Source organism: Vulpes vulpes, chromosome 4 (genome assembly GCF_048418805.1).
Source record: "Vulpes vulpes isolate BD-2025 chromosome 4, VulVul3, whole genome shotgun sequence".
Taxonomy (NCBI): Eukaryota; Metazoa; Chordata; class Mammalia; order Carnivora; family Canidae; genus Vulpes; species Vulpes vulpes.
This window is the reverse complement of record NC_132783.1, coordinates 47,567,728-47,593,480: the sequence shown is the minus strand read 5'-3', so window position 1 is coordinate 47,593,480 and position 25,753 is coordinate 47,567,728. Positions and strand designations below refer to the sequence as shown.

The 25,753-nt window shown below is 37.3% G+C and overlaps 1 protein-coding gene across 3 annotated transcripts in view; it reads right to left on the bottom strand.

Annotated features, from left to right (window-relative positions):
- Positions 1-25,753, bottom strand: part of UNC5C (unc-5 netrin receptor C) — a 353,473-nt gene that overhangs the window by 86,134 nt on the left and 241,586 nt on the right. For all 3 annotated transcript variants that reach the window (XM_026015628.2, XM_026015627.2, XM_072755605.1), the window contains exon 4: positions 16,136-16,239. In XM_026015628.2, the coding sequence (XP_025871413.1) occupies positions 16,136-16,239 (104 nt within the window). The remainder of the gene's footprint in view (positions 1-16,135; positions 16,240-25,753) is intronic.

Here is a 25,753-nt window from a genome sequence, read left to right as displayed (position 1 = left end):
CCCTGCAGAGGTTCTGATGGAATGGGGCTTATGAAGGGGACAGGCACTGGTGTTGTTTTTTTTTTTTTTTTTTTAAGATTTTATTTATTTATTTATTTATTTATTTATTTATTTATTTATTTATTTATGAGAGACACAGAGACAGAGACAGAGTCATAGGCAGAGGGAGAAACGGGCTAAACTGCGGGGAGCCTCATGCTGGACTCGATCCCAGGACCCTGAGCCGAGGGCAGGTGCTCAACCACTGAGCCACCCAGGTGCCCCTACAGTGGTGTTTTTAAAAGTTCCTCAGGTAATGTTAATGCCAGCTGGGTTTGCAAACAACTGGCCTATCTGCACCACTGATCTCATTCACTCTCATGGCTGTTCACTCAAAAATCATGAACTCCAGTCCCAATTTTCATTCAGCTCCATTCATACTTTCAATTACTTTCTTTATAACTCCATCTGAAAGCTCGACGAATATGAAAAGCAGAATATGTGCCAAATTGATCTCAGTGTCTCCTCAGGTCATTCCTTTCTCTATAAACTTGGTCCTCCTGGTTTTCTGTTTAATTATGGGGTCTTATCCTCCCAATCTTAAACTCGGAGCTCCCAGGAATCCTCATGGCTTTCTTCAAAAACCACTCTATTCAGTTATGGATGGTACCGAAAATGTTTTTCAAACCTGGCCCCTCTTTTCTACCCCTAATCTCAAGTACTGTGCTATTACTTTAATTCCAACAATTCTTACTTAAAAATAAATCTTGGGACACCTGTGTGGCTCAGTGGCTGAGTGGCTGCCTTCGGCTCAGGGTGTGGTCCCCGGTTGGGATCGAATCCCTCCATCGGGCTTCCTGAGGGAGCCTGCTTCTCCCTCTGCCTATGTCTCTGCCCCTCTTCCTGTGTCTCTCATGAATAAATAAATAATATCTTTAAAAAAATCTTTAAAACAAAGCTTCCATTAAAATTATCTTCCTTGTGTCACTGTTTCTAGGGTAAAATCCAGACTTCATATGAAATCTTACAAGCTGTCCTCAGTTACTGCACTAGCTTCACCTTGATTGCTTAATACTACTCTCCAGACATTGAGAACTTCCTGAAGCTTCCTTAGCATGTGATCATCACTACCATGGCCACTCACTGCATTTCCTATTATTCTACCCAGAGTGCCTTTCTCCTCTTTTTCTCCTGAGACAATTCTACTTGTTCTTCAATATTCACCTCAAGAGACATTTTTGTTCTGAAGCCCTTTTTGTCTGTTTTATGTGCAGCTGAAGCAATCTTATCAAACCATTTATCATACTGTACTGTAGTGATTTATGCAAAGTTTGTGCCTGGGAGTTCTTGAGAGCATGATTACTCATATGTTTATGATACATTTTGAACATCTCTGAATATATATGTTTAGTTTCATGTTCACAGTATCTAACACAGCACCCTGGCAGAGACGTTCAAAATATTATTTATTATTTATCCAGTGTATATTTGCTGAATATCTACTATGTGACCTCACTATTCTTGGGCTGTATCAATAAACCAAACAGACAAAATCTGCTCTCTAAGCAATTCCCAAGAAAGAAGGCAATGTATAAGCAATATAAATATATTGGATAAGTTCAATGGTCCTTAGGGCTGGGAAAAAAAAAATCAGTGCTAAACAGTGTTTTAGATCAGGAGTCAGAATACATTTTCTGTGAAGAGTCATATAACTCGTATTTTAGGCTTTGTGGGCTAAGGTCTCTCAACTTATTGTAGGTACAGACAACATGTAAATAAATGAACACAGTCGTGCTCCAATAAAAACTTAATTTACAAAAACAAGTGGTGGGCCATATTTGGCCTACAGGCTATAGTTTGCTGACTCTTGTTTTAGATGACAGGGAAGACCTCTCTGCAGAACTGACTAAGCTCTAGAACATGAATATTTTGAAAGGGCCTATCATACTTAGCCAGAGTATTCCAGGTACAGGGAGGAGCAATGACAAAAGTCATTGTTTGAGAAGCAGAAATAAAGCCTTCTTGGCTGAAGTGTGGTGAAAGAATGAATGAATGAATGAACATATGAACAGAGGCATGAATCAGTGCCCCTGTGGAAAATAAAACTACTACTATAAAGTGGCAAGTTTATGCAAGGAAGCATTCCTTTAATTGAGATTTGTAACCACAATCAGAGAGAAGAGATAAGGACATGACTGCATATGAAAATAAAAGTCATTAGGACCTACTTAAAATTAGTTCACTCATTGAGTATCCATTTAATAGCTACTATGCAGTGAGGATAATTGCAGATGCTAGAAATTAGACAAAATGTTTAATAATTATGACTCCTAAAGTTTCAGACAATCACAATGTTGGATTCTATTGATTTTTAGCAATGCAGATATTTTGATTTCTAGAAGCTGAAATATGACTTCTAAGTACTGAGAAGTATTGCTTATCACAGACCTAAGAGCAGTACTGTCATAAAGAAGCAAACAAAAAATGTGACTTGGGAATATATATATAAAACATACCAATTACTTTCATTCTAGGAAAATATTTTGGAAAAAAATTCTTGAACATCACCAAATGAAATGTACTTAAAAATCATTGAGGGACACTTGAGTGGCTCAGAGGTTGAGCATCTGCCTTCAACTCAAGGCGTGATCCTGGAGTCCCAGGTTCATGTCCCACATCAGGCTCCCCTGAAGGAGCCTGCCTCTCCCTCTGCCTATGTCTCTGCTTCTCTCTCTTTCTCTCATGAATAAATAAATAAAATCTTTAAAAAAATAATTGAGGTATTCTAAAAAGAAAGGGCCAGATGTTGAGTTTAATTTTTCTTTTACATTCTAAAATTTTCACTTTCTTCTGAAGTATCTGTAGATAATAACAACAAACAACACAAATCAACATGCTTATTCTACATTTGGAAAATTGATGGGATGATCTAACACTTTTTAAATAAATGACATTTCCCCAAAAGACATCTTTGTCTGGATATTATCTGATTAGCTCATGAAAATCAATCAAATAAGGCTACACACAATTTGTGTCATTTTAACAAACTAAATTTCCAAAACATACAGCCAAAAAAAAATTTGTTGTTGTTATAGGAAAAAATTCGGACTTTGGAGTTGCCAGACTTGGCTCTGTAGCCAGGTCCTCCCACTAGCTATGCTGGCAGCCTTGTGCAGGCTGGAAAGTCCCAGAAACATGATGCTCATGCATATAGATGGAAGGACCATCCCTCCCAGTGTCGTAGGAGGATTTAATGAAATATGTAAGGGAAAGCAGCTGGAATCAGGAGACAGGGAATAAGTCAAATTTAACTGCTTCTTCTCTGAGTTTACCCCAAACAGCTATATCTGCATAAATGTATTTTAAATATTGATGATTCACTATTCTTTAGTGTCTCTATTAAGGAGTACATATCTTCATATTCATGATACTAATCAGGGAAAAAAACGGGGAAAAGTCTAGATCTTCTTCAGATCTTTCAATTTTCCACTGCATTAGGGCTATTGGTATTAGTTTATGAGTCTTCATTCATACAACTCTCCTAGTGAAGAAAGTTTCCGCTTATTTACAGCCTCAATCCCTTCTAGTGTATGTACCAGGAGAGAGGTCATATTTCTAGCCTTCCTATACGAGATATTGGTTCCCAGCTCTTCTAGAAGGATAAAATGTTTAGAAATCCCTCCAACAGTTGGGTCTTTCAGTTCTATTGATGCCTTCAGTCTGGCAGAGAGTTCTCAAAACACTAACATAATTTTACTAATGAAGATGAGTGATTCCCAATTTGATTATAAGTTTTAGGACTGGAGCATATTGACCCCATATTCTGTGTTCCCAGAAAAGATGTATAAAACCGCCATCCCTCCTTTGTGTAGTGTGATTTAAGGATCAACTTTTTTTTTATGGCTCCTAGATGCATGGTTTTATAGCTTTACTGTTACTGATATTTTATAAAATTCAGAACTATTGGCTATATAAGTGCAGTCAGGGAAAAAAAAAGGTTTTGCAACAAAACATGGAGATCATTTGTCAATGGCTGGGGTTTGCACAATCTTTTCTGAACAGCCATTTCAGCATTCAACAATCTCATGTTTCAACTTTCCCAGCTAAAAACTGTATTTTTCAGTTTAAATTTAATCTTTGATTTATGTCATCAGCAAGAAGACAGAGAAAAGTGGACTACCATTCCTAATGGATTATCCATTTATAGCTCATAATTAAATATGGGATAAATCATAATCTCCAATTTAATCTTGACTTCTCACATTCATTTTCTCACCTTTATTCGCTCCCATCTCCTCTTTCTAATTAAGTAGCATAAAAGCTAAGCTACCTATGACAAAGCCCAAAACTTCTAATGCTAAAAGTGGGGGACTTGGGGTACCTGGGTGGCTCAGTGGTTGATCGTGTCTTACTTCGGCTCAGGTCGTGATCCCTGGGTCCTGGGATTGAGGCCCACATCAGGTTCCCTTTGGGAGCCTGCTTCTCCCTCTGCCTAATGTCTTTGCCTTTCTCTCTGTTGTCTTTCATGAATAAATAAATAAAATCTTTTTAAAAAGGTAGGGAACTCATTTACACAAAATAATTATTTTCCAAACATTATTTATCTTTAGTAATTTGTTGCATGGTTTGCTACTAAAATTGTGTAAAGTATAACTATGTTCATATCTTACTTTTAAAAAAACACAAATATTTGGGCAAAATGATACAATAAAAATAAATCAACAACCATGTCCTCCTCCTTGTTGCCTCATCCCTTCCAATTCCTTGAGCAAAAAGAACATATCCCAGGATGATGCATGTATCAGGGGCTTTTCAGGAATGCCCGGCACTGACTAGTATTAGCATTCATAACTATTTCCAAATATAGTAAATGTTTCCTCTCAGTCGTTTCTGCATTTTGTTTAAGCAAATCAGTGCCACAGTAAGAAAAAATAATTTACAATCTAAATTCTATACTTATTTTCTAACCAACTGTTTTTAAAAGAACAATGGAGACAATAAATTTGAAACCACAATAATATAGACCTTATGACAACAATGATCGTATTTTACCATTTGATGATAAAAGTACATAGCTGAATATTATTAAATATTAAGAACATAAGCCATATTTGCTAGAGTATATATACTTTACACTAAACAAAAAGCTTTATGTAAAAGAATGTCTAGAATATGCTCTGACTACCTTCAGGAAGACTAATGTGTTGGTTTCCTATGTCTCATCTCTATACTGCCAGAATTAACACAAGGGGAGAGGCATTACCTGTATTAGGAAATAATTTGGCTAAGCTCCATCTCTGTAAAATGATGCCATGAATGGACCACAAATCCCAATAAAACAACAGAAACAAAATAAATTTTTCCAATAATCAGAAAGCTCCATAGTTAAGGTACATGGAGACACATAAGCAGAAATTATAACAAATTATAAATCTGATGGTGACTTCATATCTTTACAGCACCTTCAACATAATCGTATAGGTTGAGTTTTGTGATTTCTTTCAGTTTAATCTTTCATATCAATAAAGCTGGGTCCTTTGTGAGAATTTTAAATAGTTCTACCTAAGAATTTGTTTCTTTTTGTAGTTCAGGGTAAATGACATACCTGCATTTTACCGACAGACTATGAAATTAAAAAAAAAAAAAAAAGGAAGGAAAGAAAGAACAATTAAATTCTTTTTTTTTCAAGATTTTTTAAAATTTTATTTTATTTTCTTTTTTATTTATGATAGTCACAGAGAGAGAGAGAGAGAGAGGCAGAGACACAGGCAGAGGGAGAAGCAGGCTCCATGTACTGGGAGCCGGACGTGGGATTCGATCCCAGGTCTCCAGGATCGCGCCCTGGGTCAAAGGCAGGCGCCAAACCGCTGCGCCACCCAGGGATCCCCAAAAATTAAATTCTTTACAGAGATCTTTTTGGAGATAGCTGGACTTTGGTCATAAAATTGCTAACAATGAGGTGCTCAGCCTCCTCCCAAGAAGCTATGCACTCTTTGCCCTTTAGATACATGAACTTGTTAACAATGTGATTGGTTAAGGAGTTGTCTAATCATATATGTCAATAATAAAGAACAAAGCACCTTGCAGTTTTCTTTCCTATTCTACTCCCCTGTGAAAGACAGATGTGTTGTGTCTAATTATTCACTGATTGGTATCGGGAGAAACATTAACATAATTGGCACATTTGTTCTAATTAACAGAGAGAAACTGCCACATGCCACCTAACATGAAAAGTGAGTCCAGCAACCATTAGCTAGAAAAACCCACATCCATCAGAAAAGGTCACTCTGTTGAACTCAAACTGGAGCCCCTCATCTGAACACTGAGATTGAGAATGACACAACAGAGTTGAGAAGAGTGTGTATACCTAAAAGAATGGAGATTCAGCCTAGAGTTGTTGGATGCAGGTATATTAATCAAACAAATGGGAAAAGCAATTATGGTGTGATTATCAAATGCACACTGAGCCAAGCCAAGCTTCTAGAAGGAGCATTAGTTGGAAGCTGGGAGTCTGCCAAGTTTTACTGACCAGTTTAGAAATGACAAGTTTTAAGGTTTTTCTGTATTTGTGTGTTTTAATCCTGCCCTTTAGATCAGTGGTTCTCAAACCTTGCTGGATTTTAGAATCACTTGGGAAGCTACTAAAAATTTTGATAGCCAGGCTGCACATCCTACCAATTCCCAGATGATCCCAATGACATTCTTGATTGAGAACCAGTACTGCACACAGACTGGTTCTAATGTTCTTGCTAAAATGTCGATTTCGGGGCACCTGGGTGGCTCAGTCAGTTAAGTGTATGCCTTTGGCTCAGGTCATGATCCCAAGGTCCTGGGATTGAGTCCTGTATCGGGCTCCTTGCTCAGCAGGGAGCCTGCTTCTCCACCCCCTCCCTGTCTCTCATGAATAAATAAATAACATATTTTAAAAAATAAAATGTGGATTTTGATAAATGGCCTGGGGTTGGGGCTTGAAATTCTGCCTTTCTATGAAGTTCCCAGGAAGTCATGCCAATACGGATAATCTGTGCATCACATTTTGAATAGTAAGGTTTGACAACTCTAAAAGATGTCCATAGCTATTAGCCTTATGGAGACTTTTACCACATAGGGTTTGGCTGCAATTGCTTCAGAGTTTGAAATCCCAGAATTATTTTCTTTTGGTTCTCACAGTGGCAACAGTTTCTCACCATCTCTTGTATGACTAAGAAAGCCTCCATTATAGGATGCAAACAAATGTTCTTTACCCATAAAAGTTGTGGATAAAAATGCCTTAAAATACAAGAAGCAAAAGGCCATTAAAAAAAAGTGTACACAAAGACAAGATTTTCTCCCTCCATCCCTCACCACCCCCATAGCTATTGTGCAGATATTGTTTCAGATATTCTCTATTGTTAAGAATAGAGGCTACTTTGTTTATGCACCCATTTGCTTGTCAGATTCACAATAAAATAAGACACTTATTCACTTCTGTGTGACTACTGTCCAAAATACTTTGTACATTTCAATAGGTTTGTAGAAAGTAAGTTTTTTATGCTTTAAAAAAGTGTTTGTCTTCAAGCATGTTGAAATTGTATCTTTAGACAATTGTAAAAAAAAAAAGAGAGAGAGAGAAAAGCAAGTGGAAAATGTAGTGATATTTTGCTCAGTTGTAACTTCTGCAAAGAAGAGGAATTTGCTAAGAATGGAATTTGTTTTCCTATTGAGGAAACACTCCCTTAATTGCACATATGTCTGGCTCGTTGCTTTTGAGAGCTGAATGTACACAGACCATACTGCGGAGGCAAACTTGTCTTGAAATCTGAAAACTTCCATTCCTAAAGCCTAAGTTCAACTATAAGAAGATAAAAGGACATTGACCTAATGAACTATTAAATTAACTAAGAGTGACAGCTGCCAAAAATGGCTGAAGTAGAATGACTATACCTAATATCTTACATGGGAGCGAAATGGCACCGAAATGTTCTTAAAATGCTAATTTTTTCAGGGCAAGGCAACCATAAATTGACTAGTTGATGGCTAGTTCTTAACAAGTCTTTATCACAAATCTGCCTGTCAGAATAAGGAACTCTCAGCATTTTTTTCTTATTTCCCAATAAGTGGGACTCTTGCTAAGTCTGGCCACTTTTAGAAAATACTGGCTTTCTGCTCTCTAGGACTGGCATTTCTCACCCCCAGTGAGTTTACAGTAAATAGTGCTCTAGGCATATGGAGAGAATCACTGAAAGAAATTCCAAAGCAAGCGAACTTATTGAAGAAACATATACTTTTCTCAAGAAATAAGGGTCATGGAAATAGAAGGCCATCTTGCCCTGTGATTAAAGACACAGTCTAGGTCATTGCCTGTTGCTGAAGCACCACTGAGAGAGAGATGTCTTTGAGAACAGCTGAGGCCTGTTGATCACTGCTTTTAGGTCATCAAAGGAAAGCTCACTCTAGTGGGTCTGCTGTACTTTCACATGGAAGACCTAAATATTTTCTAGCTTTTATTCAGTCAATAAAATCAAATTTAAAAATCACGTTCGGAAGTTTTTACTCCTGGGCCACCTGGGTGGCTCAGTGGTTGAGCATCTGCCTTCAGCTCAGATCCTGATCCCCGGGGTCCTGGGATCCAGTCCTGCATCAGGCTCCCCACAGGGAGCCAGCCTCTCCCTCTACCTATGTCTCTGTCTCTGTCTCTCTGTGTCTCTCATGAATAAATAAATAAAATCTTAAAAAAAATTTTTTTACTCCCACAGAAATTAAAATCTAACCTTTATTTCTTCATCTCTCTCCATTTCTTTACTTCTACCCTAAGACAAGTAACCATTTTCTCTTGTTTGGGTTAAGGCAAGATCCCCTAAATGGGTCCCTGCCTCCATTCTTACACCACTCAAATCTATTTTCCACACAGCACTAAGAATGATCTTTGAAAGACATATATAGCACAGCATGATGATTCCATACTTAAAATCTCCAGTGGTTTTTCACACTTTCAGAGCCAAATAAGTCCAAACAACTTACCATGTCTCTAAGCCCACCTCCTGCCTCTGAGTGAAGGTCTCCCGGCCTTCCTCATGGCTTCACTGTGTCTCTGAGCCACTGGCTTCTTTTGAAATCTATAGCCACATCAACTCCTTCAGAGGGTATTTTGCTTCCCCTGCCTGGAACTTCCTGACTCAAATACTTTCAAGACTGGCTCTTTCCTGTCATTCAGACTTCAGGTCAAATAGTGCCTCCACAGACAGATTCTCTTTGACTTTAAAGTGACTTCCGCTCCCCATCAACCATCAACCTCTCAAAATCACCTTGTCTTACTTTAACTTGCAAGTATCTGACAATATCTTGGTCATTTATTTCTATTTCTGTTTAGTCATTTCTTTGTTTTTAACCCTTTAGGGACTTTGGCTGGCTTGTATCTCCTGCAACTAGAAAGTATCCAGCACATAGTTGAGTAGACAGTAAATATTTCTTGAGTCAAGGAATTCACGATTAAAAAATAAAAAGTGCATGTTGTACTATAGCTCAAAGGAACCATAAGTCAAGACACAAATCTGTTCTAAGTTCAGGAAAGGTTTATAATTTCTTACTGTTTTTTTTTTTAAATTTATGTTGGCATCATTTAACTTCACTATTATTTTTTTTAAAGATTTTATTTATTTATTCATGAGAGACAGAGGCAGAGACACAGGCAAAGGGAGAAACAGGCTCCATGCAGGGAGCCCGATGTGGGACTTGATCCCAGATCCCCGGGATCCCACCCTGAGCCAAAGGCAGACGCTCAACCGCTGAGCCACCCAGGCATCCTGACTTCACTATTATTTTTACTTGATTTACATTATTTGGGTTATGGTGATTATTTGGGCTTATGGTGATCTCTGTGTATAACTATTAGAGGCAGATACTGGAAGAAAAACATGAGGTGACGTTGACAACTGTTGACTGAACCAATGCAAAGCTTGCAAGCTGACTACTACTTAGGGAACCTAATACTTGTGCAAAATTGTTCGCAAGGCTGATAATCAGCTCGTAATAAAAACTCCTTCTTGTTGCTACACACATGCTAGGACACAACTCCAACAGATATTACTGGGAACTGAAAGCAGTATCTCTCTCCAAATTTGTATTCAAATTCTTCTCTTTAAACCTCTTTCGCCGGCAAAGAATACAAAGCACAGCTTGGAAGACAATGCACCTGCATGGAAATGCATCAACATGAAGTTCCAATTATGAAGGAATGACAGTGAAACACACACTCCTCTCATGAAACAAAATGTTCAGTGGCCATATTAATAATCAATTAGATGGAGTGCCACCTGATGCTGCACATTTGGCGGAGCCTCCAGCTGCCAGCAGCTTTTTGCCCTGGCAGTATTAGCTTAAAAAAAATCTGTTCCCTGTTTATCAAGACTAAACTCAGCAAAATAATCTATTCTTTTGCACTTCAACCCATATTTTCCCACTTGCTAATTAGAGATGCAAATGTTGATAAATAAGACGACGGTTTCTAAGCACAATTGGGTCAATAAGTTGAACATTGTGCCCTGTTCCTCCAATTAAACTCCTATGAGAAATAGCTCAATTATAATTAGAGAAGCAATTATCCCCTTGTTAAAGGTGATACAAATCACAGGTTTTAGTGAAAAATTCAGTTTTGCTCCTTCTGCCATGCCAACAAATCTTGTATCCATTGATGTTTTGATCCCAGTACTCTTCAAAAGAGATAATCTGATGAAATAAAGTATCTCTGAGTATATTTCTGGCTCCCCATGTGACAGCAACATTTTCTAGGCATAAACTCAGATGAGCAAAGAGGGATTCATTTTATGGAGTGCTGCTATTATACCACTGGAGCAACCCCGCACCCATTCATGAGTGTATTAATATTCTGGCTTGTTTAGGGAGATGAGGAGGCTTGTCTATTGAAAGGGAGGCAGATGCCTTTCCAAAAATGTAAGAATAACATTGTATTTTGGGCTTGATCCTAGCAAAAATGTTATTAAGGTAGTGGGTAATAGTTTCTGGTAGTTGTTTTTCTTTCTCTCATCTAGTCCACTCTTAATTTTATATGAGTATTATGAACTTGCCCTGTATTCCTTGAACTAAAATAATTCCCAACAGGCTCTCCCCTCATTTTTTTCCTCCTGATCCTAGCAGGTTGGTACTTTGCTCTCAGGCTTCACACTAGTAGAACCCCTCACCTCACACTGAGTTCTCTCAATAGGACTGCATCTTCAGGGGTGACACGCACCCTTTTTCTGGAAAGTTCCATCTCCATTTTCTGAAATGAGCTATAGCCATTAGGGACTCTTTCCTTTATTTAATTAAATATAGTTAAAGAATCTACTCAATAGATTCCATCTGCTGCTATTTGAGATAAAACATGAACAAAACCCCTTTCTCTACTTATATCTTCACAGTTTAGGCAGGCAGAGGAGTCAACAGATACCTTTCAACACAAGCAGTAATTGAGACTATATAAAATCATTGTATATCGGGGCCAGCTACACTGGATCATTTACACCAGGTATTAAATTCTGAAATAATTCTGCATGTGGCGTGAAGTAACTGAGTGCTTCCCCCTATCCTTGCCAATACTTGATGGCTCCCTAGGCCACCCTCTGATTCAGCAGCTAGAGTTTATACTTGATCCAGCACTAGGCCTTGATCCAGCCCTGTGCTAAAGAAGTTGTGTTGTTGTTAAATACCTTAAATAAAGAAAATAAGTATAAAGAAAGAGCTCTCGGCAAGGAGACCAGAAGAGGGAGCGCCAAGCCTAGAACCCTGTGCTTTATCCTGGGGTGCCCACAGCATAATTTTTTTTTTTACCCAATAAGTATTAAGGTGAGTTTTCAGTCAAAAAGGTGACCACATAGAGAGATGGGAGTATGCGAAATCTGAATCAGCCTCTTTCTCCTCTGAAACTTTGTCACTCTCTTTCTGTTGGTCCTGAAAAGTAGAACTACCAATAACAGCCTCAGCCCAAATGTCCTATCTGAAATAAAATACGCAGTTTCCTCCAATGTCTTGGAACCCTGATGACGAAGCAGACAACAGTAACTTTAGATTTTTAAATTTATTTATGAGAGAGAGAGAGAGAGAGAGAAGCAGAGACACAGGCAGAGGGAGAAGCAGGCTCCATGCAGGGAGCCTGACATGGGACTCGATCTCAGGTCTCCAGGATCATGCCCTGTGCTGAAGGCAGGTGCTAAACCGCTGAGCCACACAGGCTGCCCCCAGTAACTTTATTTATTTATTTATTTATTTATTTATTTATTTATTTTCCCCAGTAACTTTAAAAATCAGAAAAAAAGACAGCAGCATTGTTTGCTGTACGTATTTACATTAACAAGTCATTCATAAAGTATATGTTTACATATGGGGCACCAGGATGGCTCAGTCGGTTGAGCAACAGACTCTTAGTTTCTGCACAGGTCATGATTTAAGGTTCTGGGATCGAGCCCCACATCAACTCCACACTTAGCAGGGAGTCTGCTTGAGATTCTTTGCCTCTTTTTCTCTTTGTTCCTCTCCTGAGCTTGAGTGCATGTGCGTGCGTGTGTGCTCTCTCTAAAAACTAAATCTTAAAAAAAAAACCCCAGATATTTACATAAATAAAGCCTTTCCTTGTTGAAAGCTTACAATATTCCTTCATTTGTAGCATTTATGGACTCTAACCAGAGCCCTGGCTAGAGGATACAGGAGGGCATTTTGGTGATTCTTTTTTTTTTTTTAAGATTTTATTTATTTATTCATAAGAGACAGACAGAGAGAATGAGGCAGAGACATAGGCAGAGGGAGAAGTAGGCTCCCTGCGGGAAGCCTGATACGGGGCTTGATCCCAGCATTCCAGGATCACGCCCTGAGCGGAAGGCAGATGCTCAACCACTGAGCCATCCAGGCATCCCCATTTTGGTGAATCTTCATAGAACAGAAGCTTCATCTCTGCATGCCCCATAGCACCACACCAGTACAGGTACAATGTGCTCAGTTATTATTCTGAATTCAAGAGGTTGAATTCAGTCTTTTGTGAATCAATGGGTGATAATATAGTAATAGTAGAAAAATGTCTGATGTTTCTTGAGCTTTCTACATATTCTAAGTGATTCAAATGTACCATCTCATTTAAACTCTAAAACTACACTCTGGGTAGATACTTTTATTATTATTTCCATTTTATAATTCAGAAAACATACATATAGAGGACTGAAATACCTTGTCCAAAGTCAAAAAGTTAAAAATAGTGATGCTGTAAGAAATAGAATTACACCTAGAGTTCTGTAAGGAAATTAGTTTAACATTCTATGGTGACTAAAGCCAAAATAGGGGGTAATATTAAATGTTACTTATGACTTCAGACATGTCTCTGCCATTATTTGTGTAAAGAAGATACCACTATAATTTAAAATTAGTAGAATTCTTTAGAAATTTATTGACTTGTATGGGAAGGAAAAAAATAATTACCACCTCGTATTCTGCAAATAATGTACCTGACTACTTCTTTAATGGAGCTAGACACATACTTATAAAACAAAGATCGACTAAATTGATCAGCCATGTATTCATTGAGCATTTATCATTGGAGTTTTTCAGAATCATTTGCCTTGGATGCAAAAGAAGCACAACTCCTTGCCAGTAAGGCCTGATACCTTAAAGACTGATTTTATATTATGGTAAAGCACAAGAGTGGATCTGTAAGCTCAATATTTCATTCTATGCTAGATTTATGTGTTCAATTCTTCTAAAAATTTAAATATTAAGTAATGAATGCATTTATCATAAAATTAAAATAATCTTCTAATCTTTTAATTCGCTAGGTTACATTTCATTCCTTTCTTTTTTCATTTATCTGCCCTTCTTAAGCAAGTGACCATTGAACTGTGTTACATTAAGGTATTTTTTTAAAAGATTTTATTTATTTATTCATGACAGACAGAGAGAGAGAGGCAGAGGCAGAAGCAGGGAGCCTGACGTGGGATCCGATCCCGGGTCTCCAAGATCACACCCCAGGTTGAAGGTGGCGCTAAACCACTAGGCCACGGGGGCTGCCCACATTAAGGTATTTATTAGCTTTCTGATCTTAGTGATTCTAAGGGTATTGGATAGAATCTACCTAGGAGTTTATTAGCCTGCTCTTGAGTGTGGCTGTTTGATGTGTCTTCTGACTTCAAAAAAAGAAAAGAAAAAGAATCACATTAAATATAGTTCTTTGAATGTCAAATGGGTATATGATTTTTGAGCTTGCCAAGTGTTAATTGGTCTCCTCCCCACTGATGATACAAATAAAATTCACCGCCAATTAGTTTTTCAGTCATGAATCTTTACTGCTTGACAAAGTGAACCACTTTGTTGGAGAGACGAAAAAAATGAAAAGATTACTAGGATCTTGTCAGTGAAAGTCTTTGCAAGGATCAGCAATCTGTAAGAAGCGTTGGGTGAAAATGAGGTTTTTGATACCCATGTCACTCAGAATATATTTTGGTCTCTAAGGTAGTGTAATGGAGATTTGCATTAGAATTTTAAAAAATACAACTAAGGAGACAGATGCACTATTATAATACATGAAATGAAATACTGAATATAGAAGACTTGCCTCCTTTCATCACACTAAATCATATTACATATCAGTGCTGGAAGATAAAGTTTTGATGCGGTTGGATAAAACATCTATAATCATGCAAAGTCTCTGATCCAATGCTAGAAGTACCACAGAATGCCAGTTACTAGGCAAAAAATAGTTCTCTTCTTTCAAAGTAAAACAGTAAGTTTCATTAGGAGCGCTATTTTGAGTCTTTGCATTGGCACATGGAGCTATATAAATGCCTGTGAGAGAAAAAACGCACTTGTTTTCTAAAAGCCTTGCCTAAATTTCTAATTCATTTAGTATTAATAATAATTTGAAAAGAGCAACCAGATGTTTAATTTTGTTGTCAAGAGACCAGCTAACTGAGCTGGCTCCCACATTTGCTTCAAATTTTAAAAGATTGAAAAATTATGAGAAATCTAATAATAAGTGTCCTAATAACTGAGAAACCTTTTTTGAACAATGTTGTGTCAATAACCTTATTTTGCAATTTCATGGACAGGGAGGATTCAGGGCTTATTTAAAAAAAATCAGCAGGCCCATATGCAGGCCCAAATTGTGACAACTAAAACAAAATGCTTCCTTCTGTAATGCAATAAAGAGTAAAAATTTGAAAGGACTAAGTAACAAAGACGGAGGTTAACAAGGACCAACAATTCAGCAGTGATGTATGTCACTCGTCAAATTGAAGTATTTCTGGGTCCATAGAATACCAGATTAGCTAGGGCAATAGTGTTGGATGCCTATTAGTATGTCTCCTAATAATCATAAAAGGTAACACATTAATAATCATAAAAGGTAACACATTAATAATCATAAAAGGTAACACTTTTGAGAGTTTAGAGTTATTTGTTAACAAAGGAAAGACACCATATTAGAGGATTTTCCTCAACAAGTATGCTTTATTATAGTGAATGGCTCAAGGAGGGCATGGCACTCTTGTGTTCATGCCAGTTCATAGACAGGCATTTTCAAAGGATACTGTATTGTTTGGTGCTAATGAAAAATGTGGTATGGTATGTATCTGATTTGTAACACTTCATTAACAATCAATGTGCTTTGTTTTAGCAAAAACAAAAAATAAAAATGTAGAGCTCGATGGAAAGCTCATGGTAGGAAACTAATTGACACTTGTTATTTCTCAAGCATGTTTTTATTCATAGTGTGTAGATATGACCTTTAGATTACATCATGGAACAGAAAATATATATTTGGGGTGCGCAGGTTCAAAGACACACACACATTTTTGCATATTATCAAGAACAATAATAAAATTGATAGTACATTATTAAGTCTTATCACCTGTCTATACGATAAGTGCCAGATAAAATAAAGCAGCGTTTCTGATTTCTTGAAAGAAAATGACAAAATTAAACCAAACTGCCTGTGGCTTCGTCCAGTGGGGCATTCTAATTGACTCCCAAGTCATTAATCAGTTCTCAATCAATCTATTTTGCCAGCAGCAGGCAGTTAGGACTCCATTACCAACCATTCATCATGCCATATCCTAATTCACTGCACCATTAACCATGGATTAGGCCTCTGTTAGAATAACTAAGTGCCAATTGCTAAATGCAAAGAATTTTTGTTACTCACTTCAGCCACTGGGATCCCTTCAGGTGGTCGACACTGCAGCAAGACTTCCTGTTCCAAGGATACTTCCTTTCCCAGGGGCTCCTGCTCAAATGTCTTCCTTAGATCTAGAAAGCAGAGGTAATAAAATATATGATGAAATCAATAATCAACATTTATCCATTTATAGAAAATGCTATAAAAATGTTCCAGTCTACTATTTTATGTATCTTTTTAACCACACACTGTTAGTGATACGGGAGAGCGTGGAGTCTCACAGAGTCGAAGAATGAATCTCATGGACAAAGTGAGTGAGCAAAGTGATAGAAGTTTATTATGCAGAGTTACAGAGAAAGCTCTCAGAAGTGAAAGAAGTCTTGACAGGGTTGCCACTGAGGGCTTTTAGTGGCAGCCTTTTATTGAGAACCTAGCCAGGGAGCCCATGGCCTTGAGATTTTTGTGCAGTCTTGGTTAGAGCAGGGACTGTTGATAACACCTTAATGACACATTTCTTTGTGGTCTGGTAAGTTTTTGTGATTAATTAGTAGCCATTAAAGGGAGATACTCCCTAACATTTTGGAGCCAGGTTTATTATTTTTCTCTGTTTTTACTGTCTTATCTCTGTTTTCTTGGGATGGGTAGGAGCCTGACTCTGGGCCTTTCAGTGTCCTTGGGGTGTATGGGAGCCCACAGATTTCTGGGAGCCTGACTCTAGGCCTTTCCCTTATCTTTCCCTGCCTAGCCCCATCTGCCCCTAACTCATTCCTACATTTATTAGTACTGTGTTGTAATCTAGGTTATTATATTCTGAGTGTTGAAAAATACGAAATTCAGAGGCTATTAGCTGCTTCTACATTAATCTTCAATGGAATACTTCAGAGAATCCCATTTTAACAAACAGGAAAACTGATCAATTGCATTTCCTTAGTATTTCTTGAAAACCAATTATGGTGATTACTTTTATCAAAAGAGCCCCTTTATCATGATACTTAAACACACAGAGTCTGTTATGTACATAATTATCTTTTTTTTCTTTCTTCATAATAGATATTATTAAAGTTGTAATAACCCTGGGATCTTTTGATCAATAACTCAAAAGGAACCTTTTGTATCAGAGTCAGAAACAGAATGCTGTAATCCTGAAAGAATGAATTTCACTTCTTGAGGTGTCTCAAACAGGAAGCAAGAAAAAGAGTAACTATGTGGATGAGTTTAGAAATACCTCAATATGTAATTATGTAGCCATTCTTCAATTAGAAGATTAAATGGTCATTTTTGCCCAAATATACCAACTACTTAATTACATATTTATATAGTTATAGTGGCTAAAATAGTTATATGCAGTAGCCTTTTAAAAATTGTTATAGGTGGACACAAACATATTAGAAATTAGTTTGTAATTTTAAACACCAAAGTTAATAAATGATTCAGCCATAGGGCTTTGAAGCAATATTAATAAAAAAAAACAGACAAAAAACATACCAAATATTTTATTTCATACATGTACAGTTTCAGCTTCTTCCAATGAAAAGTTATTGGCATTTTATCTGGTTGATTTTGATTATAAATTAATGCTAAACCTTTTATGCTGGGGCCCTGATAAAGACTTAAAAATCTAAAAGTATCATTTCAGCTTATTGAACTATGGATGGAAGTCCAAAGACTCTGGGGGTATGTTCCCTAATGTCTTTCAAGGAGCTATCAGAAAGCACCATCTGGAAGGACGGACTGAGAAAAAAATTCACTGTTACATACTTGCCATTTGTTGAATTTTGTGGCATAATTCTTATGCTTTTAAGCTTCAAGAGCTTAGAGGTTGTGAGGAAATTATGGATCTGTGTGATTCAAGGTAAGACAAGAGACTCTCCACATGGTGATGGAATTTGTGTCAGAAGGCCACTTTTAATTTGATTATCACAAATTTGAGTATATTGCAGAAATATAAGAAATAAGCACTTAAAATCCACAAAGTTACTAGAACTCATAAGTTGTCAAAACCACGTCCTTATATTACATATAAGAAATATAGCTATAAAATTACTCAGAGCCCGGGATGCCTGGGTGGCTCAGCGGTTGAGTGTCTGCCTTCAGCTCAGAGCGTGATCCTGGGATCTGGGATCGAGTCCCACATCGGGCTCTCCTTGCAGGGAGCTTGCTTCTCCCTCTGCCTATGTCTCTGCCTCTCTCTATCTCTCATAAGTAGATAAATAAAATATTTTTAAAAATTACTCAGAGCCCTACAGCAAAATAATCAATGTTACATGAGAACCTGCTGAACCTGGATTTGCACATATTTTGCTATTACACACAATGCTTTCTCCACACATCTTTTCACTAATCTGTGATCCTTCCAACACAAACATTAAAAACTTTTCTATTCTTTCTCCTCTTATACAGAAGCTTCTCTTTTGTTTTGGATCTGCATTAAGATAAAATTTTGGCAAAATGCCAAATACTAATAATGAACTAATAGTAATAATAAACAAGTTTTACAGGATAAAATGTTCTTGACAAGATATACCTTGTTTGTAAGAGATCATTCTGTAAAACTCCCATCTGGTGTAGGGTAGGATGAAGAGAGAATAATTAGAATTAATTCTCAAATTAAAGAAACTACTGACTCACTCCTGGTTAAATTCAATGGCATATCAGAAAGTGAGGTTAAGAATAAGAATGAAGCATGTATGTATCCAAATAGCTAAGACACATTCTTTTAATATTTATTAATTATATACTTTTGTTGTCACTTGATTAGGTACTTAAGATGACGATATGTAGGATAAAGACTCAAAATGAGAAAAGTAAGCTGAAGTCCTCTTGTGAAGCACCTTTTCTCCATGCTAAGGAATGGCAAACACTCAAAACTTTTAAGCAAAGGAAGGAGATCAGATGTCACATTGCCCTCTTAGGATAGATGGATTGAGGTGCTGCTAAAGAGACAGAAGGTTGTTAGGGACCAATCTGAGTAGACTAGGAAGGATGACGGGGTCCTGAACTAAGCTAGTGATAGTGAGGAGGAGAAAGCAATAGGAGGGAGAGGAGGAGGCAGATTCTAGAAAAAAAAAAAAAAAGATCATACATGTGGGAAGAGCCAGGTATTTGGAAAGTGCCAGGGAGCAAGAAAAACAGTACATACTTAGTAATTCTATTGCAATTGTTAGGATGGTGTGGATCATCACTAGGTGACACAGTACTGAATCAGGCAGGAAAGTGAAGGGAAAGATAGCAATGTGTTTTGGTATAGGTTCAGTTCAGTGTGTCTGTAGGATATTCAAATGGAAAGTGCAATAAATCCAGATCATTATTTCTCAACCACAGTCCTACTGACACTGACTGGATACTTCTCTGTTGTGAGGTTTTCCTGTACATAGTAAGATACTTAGCAGCATACTTGGACTTCATCCACTTAAAGCCAAAAGCACCCCTCCCAGCCATGGTGAAATAAATGCCTCCAGACGATTTCTAATGTCCCCTGTGGGCAAAATCCACCCCTAGTTGAGAACCACTGGCCTAGAACTTAGAAAAGAACATCCTCGTAGGAAATTTGTGCTTCGTTGTCTAGCAGATGGCAGAAGCATGGGAAATAGATTATATTACCAGAGGAAAGACTGTGTTCAACAAATAGGACACCAACATTCGAGAGAAAAGGCTGCCAGCGAAATGACATGGTGTGAATGACGTAGTAGAAGAGGAACCAAACAGACATGCGTCAGAGGAGCTAAGAGGAGAATCAAATTTTAAGAAGTTGGGAGGCCAAGAGGACAAACACAGGCAAAGACTCAGAGAGGTAAAGAAGGGATTGGTTTGGGAAATTTAGATGTGGAGGGTGAGTGGAAGCCAAGCTGTGATGAGGGGTGCACAGGAATTGGGAATATGACCATCATGAGAACCTACTGCTCTTTGCAAAATTTTATGGCGTCAGAGTCAGTGGCACCATGAAGAGGCAATGGGTTTGGATACAGCATGCTATAATTCTTAGGATATAGTGTAGTTTTTGGCATGGGTTTCAAATTCCTGCCAGATGAAGGCACATCTTATGAGGATCCTTGTTTCCTAGCTGAGAATGGTGACCACACATCAGAGGCATGCACTTCGAGAGACAGGTTTAACTGAACCATCATTGAATGGCTTATAATTATTTCATTTTAATGGTTTGACTTTAAACTCCATATAAATTTTATGTAATTTCTAAAATGATCTCACATTTAACCCCCCACAAGGCAATACTTCTTCCTGAAAAATCCTTTTAATTTCTGCCTTAAGACCTCTTTTCTAGCTTTCAGGTTGTGTAATGAGCATAGAATATATTGTTGCTGTCCAGCAAGGCAGCTGCTCATTTCAGTATGTCTCCACATTACTCTGCAAGGGGAGGGTGGGTAACATTTTAAGAATATCCTTTATCATTTGCAGAGATGTGATAGAAGGCAGGCCGGATGCCTTGCAGGCAGAGAGAACACAAGGGTGACGAATGAATAAGCATGAAAAACGGACACTTGTCAGCTAGGAATTAGATGTAAAACAGAACGGTTCAGAGTAATGTGGGGATTCCTGTCAGGAAAAGAGATGGATTTCTGCCCTTGGAAGACCTTTAGGATTCTACATTTCTGTTTTCTTTCCATTAGTTCTAAGGCTGATACTAAAATAAGTATAAAGTCCTTTCATTATAACCTAGATTACTTTTGCAAAGTCAACTTGGCCTACCTCTGATTTAGTCGTTGATTCCAGCAATTAAAAGAAAACCAGCTTTGTCATATGCATGCATTCTGAGAGATGTTTATTTAAGAACATGAATATTGGCTTACTAAATCCATACAGCAGAATCCAATTAGCAGATGTAGAATCAGACTTGAAACTATATGGATTTCTATTTACCAGTTACACAGTAATCAAAGAAAGCCTTTCAGAACACCTACATGCATGGGCACACACGATGTCTCACTTTTTATTGTAGAATTTTGATGCTTTCAATGAATTTTTCCCACATTAATACTACTGCAAATTATTTATGATGTGGAATATACTATTTATGGCCTTCTACAAACATGAACTTCACTTTTTGACAGGGTGGTAAACAGAAGAGAAGGCTGCCTGGGAGTCTGAAGACTATTCCCTTCACTTTCTTCATTTGTGAAATGAAAATAAATGACTAGATGCTTTCAAGGGTCTCTTTTGCTACACAGAAGGGCCAACGACTGATAGACGAACATTTTAAATACGTGTTTGAGGGGAAAAAAAGGTTTTCCTGTGTTGAATATATTATTTCTTAGTTGTGATGGATCTTTAAGGAGCTATACCAATTGGATCAGAGTCTAAGAGAAATAATAGAAGAATTCATTTTTAAATAGCAGAGGAGTTGATGAATCTTTGAGGAGAATAAACAGCTTATAATTTTCCCTGCAGGACAACTTTTATGGAATGTTTGGAGACTTGGATATATAGGCAGAGGTAAAAGTTAGAAAACAGGGATAACGATGGGTTCCAGAAGCTTTGGTATTAAAAATATCAGAAAATTCATTATAGAAATCCCAGGAAGAATCACAAAAGCAGACTAAAATTAAAACTTGGCTGATTGTAAATGCATTGAGATTAACTTTGACGAACTAATTTTCTGTCTCCATGGAGAGATGGGGAGAGAAATGTCTACCCAAAGCAGTGTGTAAGAAAGCCCCATCATGTCAATGTGGATATTTATAAAAGGGGCAGAAAATCATGTCTCCATTACCTTGAGCAACTCTGATATTATTTGAAAAGAATGAGTGTGGCCTATGGCGGGAATGTTGGGGCTGCACAGGCCACAGTTTGGTGTATAATGCATCATACTCCCGTCCAAGCACCTGTAAGCCCTACTCATGATTATGGACCAACCCCTCCGCCTAAAAATACCAGCCAAAGATCTCCCTACTGTGCCTGAGCAGGCAGGTTGCTGATATGATTTTCTTTGAAAAAGATAATGAGTATGTTCTTACTCTAAGTTTTAAAAAATGATTTGTATCTATTAAAATGTTTATTTCATCTACAATGCTACTTCATTGTACCAAAAGATTTATTAGAACACAATATTTTTTAAAAGATGAAATCTTGGCACCATGATAGACTGACTCTATGAAGTCAAGAATTCTCCAATGGTTATACTTCAATAGGCTATTCTTGTAGGAATGAAAATCCTCCACAGAATAATAAGATAAATGACACATTGTATTATTAATGGTAGTTATTTTTTTGTTTTTAGACCTCATAGGGTTTGGTGAATATTAAAAGAGATCTTGGATCTGAAAAGGTTTTGAAAGATTATAAAGCATAAAACATGTAATAAATTATTATAATGATTTCTGTTATTAATACTAAGAGAGCTCTGGAATGAAAAATGATTGCTCGTATGAGTAAATTTTCAGCCTGTTATTCTCTTACATACTTTGGCCATATGGTATATCATCTACAGTATCTAATATTCCTTCTTGTTCTTTTGGAATTTAAGGTTTTATTGCTATATTTTTCAAACTGTGTGTCATGACCCCTTAAAGGGTTATAAAATCAATTTAGTGGATTAAAAAGCAACACTAAAAAATATGAAATGGAATGAACAGAAAATGCCAAGAGGTATCATACATAGTATTGTGTGTGCATATATATGTGTGTGTTATATTTACACAGACATATAAATATATATCATACATAAATAATATTTATACATACACAAACACACATATCTGTGTGCATTTCTATGAGTAAGAAGTGAACTATGATAAAAGTATATATTTTTATGGTAGTTCACTGTGAAAATCTGAAAGTTCTGAGAGGCAAGGTAAACACTGTATCTAAGAGCAGGGTCTTTGCATAGAGAAAATTGGGTTCAGGTTTGACTCTACTATTTGACTGGCTGTATGACCTTGGGCACACTGTTTAACTTCTTGCCTTCGTTTCTTCAGCTGAAAAATGGGCATAATAATAGTAACTATTTTATAGGGTTATATCGGAAGAGTACTTTTAAACCCTAACACCGTGCATGGAATATGTGCCCTAAACATAGTACTCCCCCACCTCACCTTTCCTCACCTCATTAGTAAATTTATCATACTATACAGATATTAGGTATCATCATTACTAGTCAAAATAAACATAATCAAATGAAACAAAAAAATTATGAATGTGGGAGGGCTAATTATTTAAGAGGGTGCTTCACAAAGAGAAATCTAGGGATTACCATGCTGTGCTTGATAAAAATGCAGGTTTCATATTCAGGTTGGGCCCTGGGAATCTACACTTTTAAAAGGTCTCACACGTATGTTTTATGCACAGTGCTTAAATCTGAGAACCACCTAATGACTGACTGCTTGATTATTTATGGAACACCCATGGTATACATGGCACTGGGCTAGACACCACAGACAGTAGGAGGGAGTCTTTGGGAGGCCGTGGGAATCAAGCAAATCTGCTTGTGAGCTGGTTTTTACCACCTAGTTTTTAATGGTCCCTACACTGGTATTTCCAGAGTGTCAGTAGTGGAAAGTTTTTGTACAGGCTGACAGATGACAGTGTCTAGCACAGTGACTGAAATTTCACGTGTATCCAGGAACCATGCAGGAAACATAAATGATAGAAAATTACGCACAATAATTTTTTCCCTTGAAACATGATGCCCACCTGAGCTACCTTTCATTTCTAAATTTTAATTGAGACAAGGATACAAAAGCAATTCACTTTTTTTACTCTTACTACTCAGCAATATGCTGTATGTTGTCATATAGGAATGCAGACTCCATGGCCTGCAGATCCCACATTTGATTGCTTAACAGAAGCTGGTAATGTGAACTGTTACGTGATTTTATTTTATTTTTTCTAATCATGTAGGTTGTTTGTTGCTTAAAACTTTATCAAGATTTCTTGTGTGGGCCGACATTTTGAGGGCCAAAGCAAGAAGCCTGTGGATTGCCATTTTGAGATGTTGGTCTAGCAAAATCAGTGCTAAGTGTGTCAAAGTTATCTTAACATTTCTTGTGGCCTCTCTCTCACCTCAGAGACAGCCCTTCGGATTTCTCTCCATAGCTCTTCTCTCTTCTGACTCTGAGAAGCTTAACCAAGAAAGACATCTTGGTGGGCAAAACAGTTTGTTAGTAGGATTGCATATATAACATTTCTTGAATTTATATTTTATAATTATTAATTTATGTTCCTTTGCCTACTTTCAGAAAGAATGTTGGGCAATAAATGTTAGGATTTCAGAATATTAAGTAAGTGGAAATGATGCCATTTTAAATAAATGGAAACTATTAGCACATGAGTCAGGAGAACCAAAAGTTTTCTTGATGGCTGGAAAGATACTTTGTCATTATTTCTGTAATTTTGGATGATTCCATAGGATAAATATGTACCCACATTCTTGCCTGAATCAATGTCTTTATTGCTATGGTTGCCATGTAAACAAAACCCTGAAGTTCTTTCAGGTAAAAAGGAACCTGTCTAGAGTGGTTATGGTTTCTTCTTAGCTCTTGTTCTTTAGAATGGGAGTAGCAAATATTCAGCACCACCGCCCTTCCCTTACAGTGTATGTGTCCCAAACTAGTAAGTCATTAAATTCTTTTCTATGGAGTTTGAATTAAAGTTTACTTGGCCTCCCCAGCACAGAACTCTGGGAGACTATAACTAAACAGAAGGTAGCATTCAAGATATGATGCATTTGCCTAGAGTTCACGGCACATAACTTTCTGATATGGGGTGTGTTTGCATAGTTACGGCCATCTTTCTATAGGATATTATATCACTGCTAAATTTCACTTTAAAAAGATAAAGTAATTAATCCCAGACAACTGAATGCTAATTTTTTTTTATTTTAAAAATTCTGTAGGGTCAAATGCATCTCAGTGCTTGGTTATTAGTGTGTAAGAGATCTTTAATAAATGCTAAATTAGAATCAATTTCCAAAATAATCTGGCAAGTCCCTTTATTGACAGTCTGGGAACAATTTCTCTTATGGTAACAGGGACATCCATAGCTTTCAAAAATATTGCTTATAAAACTCTTTGAAATGGCACAGGTCAGCCCCCTTCCTTATTTTTTTAAATAATAATTTATTTTTTATTGGTGTTCAATTTGCCAACATACAGAATAACACCCAGTGCTCATCCCATCAAGTGCCCCCCTCAGTGCCCGTCACCCATTCACCCCCACCCCCCCGCCCTCCTCTCCTTCCACCACCCCTAGTTCGTTTCCCAGAGTTAGGAGTCTTTATGTTCTGTCTCCCTTTCTGATATTTCCTACCCATTTCTTCTCCCTTCCCTTCTCTTCCCTTTCACTATTATTTATATTCCCCAAATGAATGAGACCATATAATGTTTGTCCTTCTCCGATTGACTTATTTCACTCCACATAATACCCTCCAGTTCCATCCACGTCGAAGCAAATGGTGGGTATTTGTCATTTCTAATGTCAGCCCCCTTCCTTTACAGATAATGCATCTAATCTAAAACCCTGGGGGGTTAACTTACTTGTTCAAGTTCACTAGCTATTTATAAACAGACTCCATTACATGGATCTGTTGAAGGAGGAGTCCTATGTCGTGGTTGTATTTGTTTCTAGAAATTACTACAAAGTTACTGAAATTACTACCAGAAATTTATTTTCTCATAGTCTGGAGGCCAGCAATTT